We start from the raw sequence: 1,730 nt of genomic DNA on the forward strand, positions 1-1,730 counted from the left end.
AAAAAAAAATGTATTCCATGAATTAATGTGATTCCTGTGACCATTGAGAAAAAGTTATTGTGAAAGGTGAAAGGATATGCATGAAAAGTCGATTAATTAAAACTTCCTGGTCCCAAGATGTGCTGGTGTAGTAGATTAATGCATTTTAAAAAATTGTGCACAGGCGTTTAGAATTCTGAAACTAGTTATATAAATTCCTCCTATAAATAAGAAGATTATTTTATCAGTTTTTCGTAGCACAAATTATGTCGTCAAATTTAACCAGTGATGAAATAGCTCCAATGGAGAACCAAAATGTGCCTGTCGAACAAGTCAGAAATTGGTTAGCATTACCGTGTGACTTGATGTTGTTGATTCTGATGAAAGTAGGGTCGTTTGGTATCCTTGAGTCTGCTCAGTTTGTGTGCAAAGTGTGGTACACTTTGTGCAAAGAACCCGTCCTGTGGCGCATTATCCATATTCGGAACATTGAGTTCGATCCTGATATGTTGCTTGTGTACGAGAAGATGGTGTTCAATGCTATTGATCGTAGTGCGGGTGGTTTAATCGGTCTTAGTATTGAGGGTTTTGGCTCTGATGAGCTTTGCTCATACATCCCATCTCAGTATGTTGTTTTCTCCGCTTCTTGTTGTCATTTTTGAATGATTTGTTGTTGAGTACATATATGTGCGATACAGGCTAACTCTGTTCATATTGCAGATCGAGCCAACTTAAACACCTTCGGCTTGCGAATTGCAATGACATATCATTTGATAAGGCATTGGTAGAAGCACTTAAAAAGCTATCATCTCTAGAAGAACTTGAACTTACTCTCTGCGACTTTGAAAAAGGGGCGCCAGTTTCCGTCATTAACTCTTGCCCCTGCCTTACTACATTCAAATTCAACAATCTAGGTTCAAAAAGTCCATATGTTAACAATGATGAAGAGGCATTGGCAATAGCAGCAAGCATGCCTCAATTGCGCCATCTTCAGCTAATCGGAAATAATATGACAAATGTTGGTCTAACAGCAATCCTTGATTCATGTCTTCGCCTTCAATCCATTGACTTACGCGCATGCTACCATTTGGATCTTGAAGGAGATTTAGGGAAGAGATTATCTGAACAAATCAAGGACTTACGGCATCCATATGACTCAACTCAGGACTATAACTTTCCTACCACTGAAGATGATCATGATGATAGATACCATGATTACTGGCAGTACGTCTCTAAATATTTAGACTGTTTTTATCCTGAACCTGACTCTTGTGATGTTTATCATTCTTACGATTACTGATTTGGTGGCAATATTGATTCCAGTTCATACTTTTAAGTAATCAATGTCTAATCTCTTCGATCAAAAATATGAACTCGTCTCTTTAGATTCTTTAATGTCTTTTTTTTTTTGGTATAATTCTTATCAAATATCAATGAAATGTGCTAGAAGGGGAATAGTCATATGAAGGTGAATCTTTTCTTTCGAAACTATTTAACGGTTTTTTTTTGTCATGTTCGAACGAAACTTCTTATTTTTCACCATTACTATTGCCTTAAGAACAGAAAAAGGAATAATAATAAATGATAGGGAGAATTGTTTGTGGGTGATTTTTGAAATTGGTAACAAGGTTTGTTGAAAATTATAGGCATTCCATTTTGCGCGGGAAAGGACCAACGTATCATCATATCATATACTCCCTCCGTCCCGGTCATTTGTTGTCCTTTCGTTTTGGCACAAAGACCAAGGAAAG

The 1,730-nt window shown here is 36.8% G+C and overlaps 1 protein-coding gene across 1 annotated transcript; it reads left to right on the forward strand.

The window, feature by feature from the left end:
- The first annotated feature begins 245 nt into the window (after positions 1–245).
- LOC141590612 (F-box protein SKIP19-like) lies at positions 246–1,279 on the forward strand. Its single transcript, XM_074411187.1, has 2 exons — positions 246–604; positions 700–1,279. Exons 1-2 carry the CDS (start codon positions 246–248, stop codon positions 1,277–1,279), a joined length of 939 nt encoding a protein of 312 aa, XP_074267288.1.
- The last annotated feature ends 451 nt before the right edge of the window (positions 1,280–1,730 follow it).

Source organism: Silene latifolia, chromosome 7 (assembly GCF_048544455.1).
Source record: "Silene latifolia isolate original U9 population chromosome 7, ASM4854445v1, whole genome shotgun sequence".
Classification (NCBI taxonomy): domain Eukaryota; kingdom Viridiplantae; phylum Streptophyta; class Magnoliopsida; order Caryophyllales; family Caryophyllaceae; genus Silene; species Silene latifolia.

Bases quoted from the DNA above. Each gene is read 5' to 3' on its own strand.
- LOC141590612 (XM_074411187.1), top strand. From the start codon at position 246: ATGTCGTCAAATTTAACCAGTGATGAAATAGCTCCAATGGAGAACCAA. The intron at 605-699 runs GTATGTTGTTTT...TTCATATTGCAG, and splicing joins TGCTCATACATCCCATCTCA to ATCGAGCCAACTTAAACACC.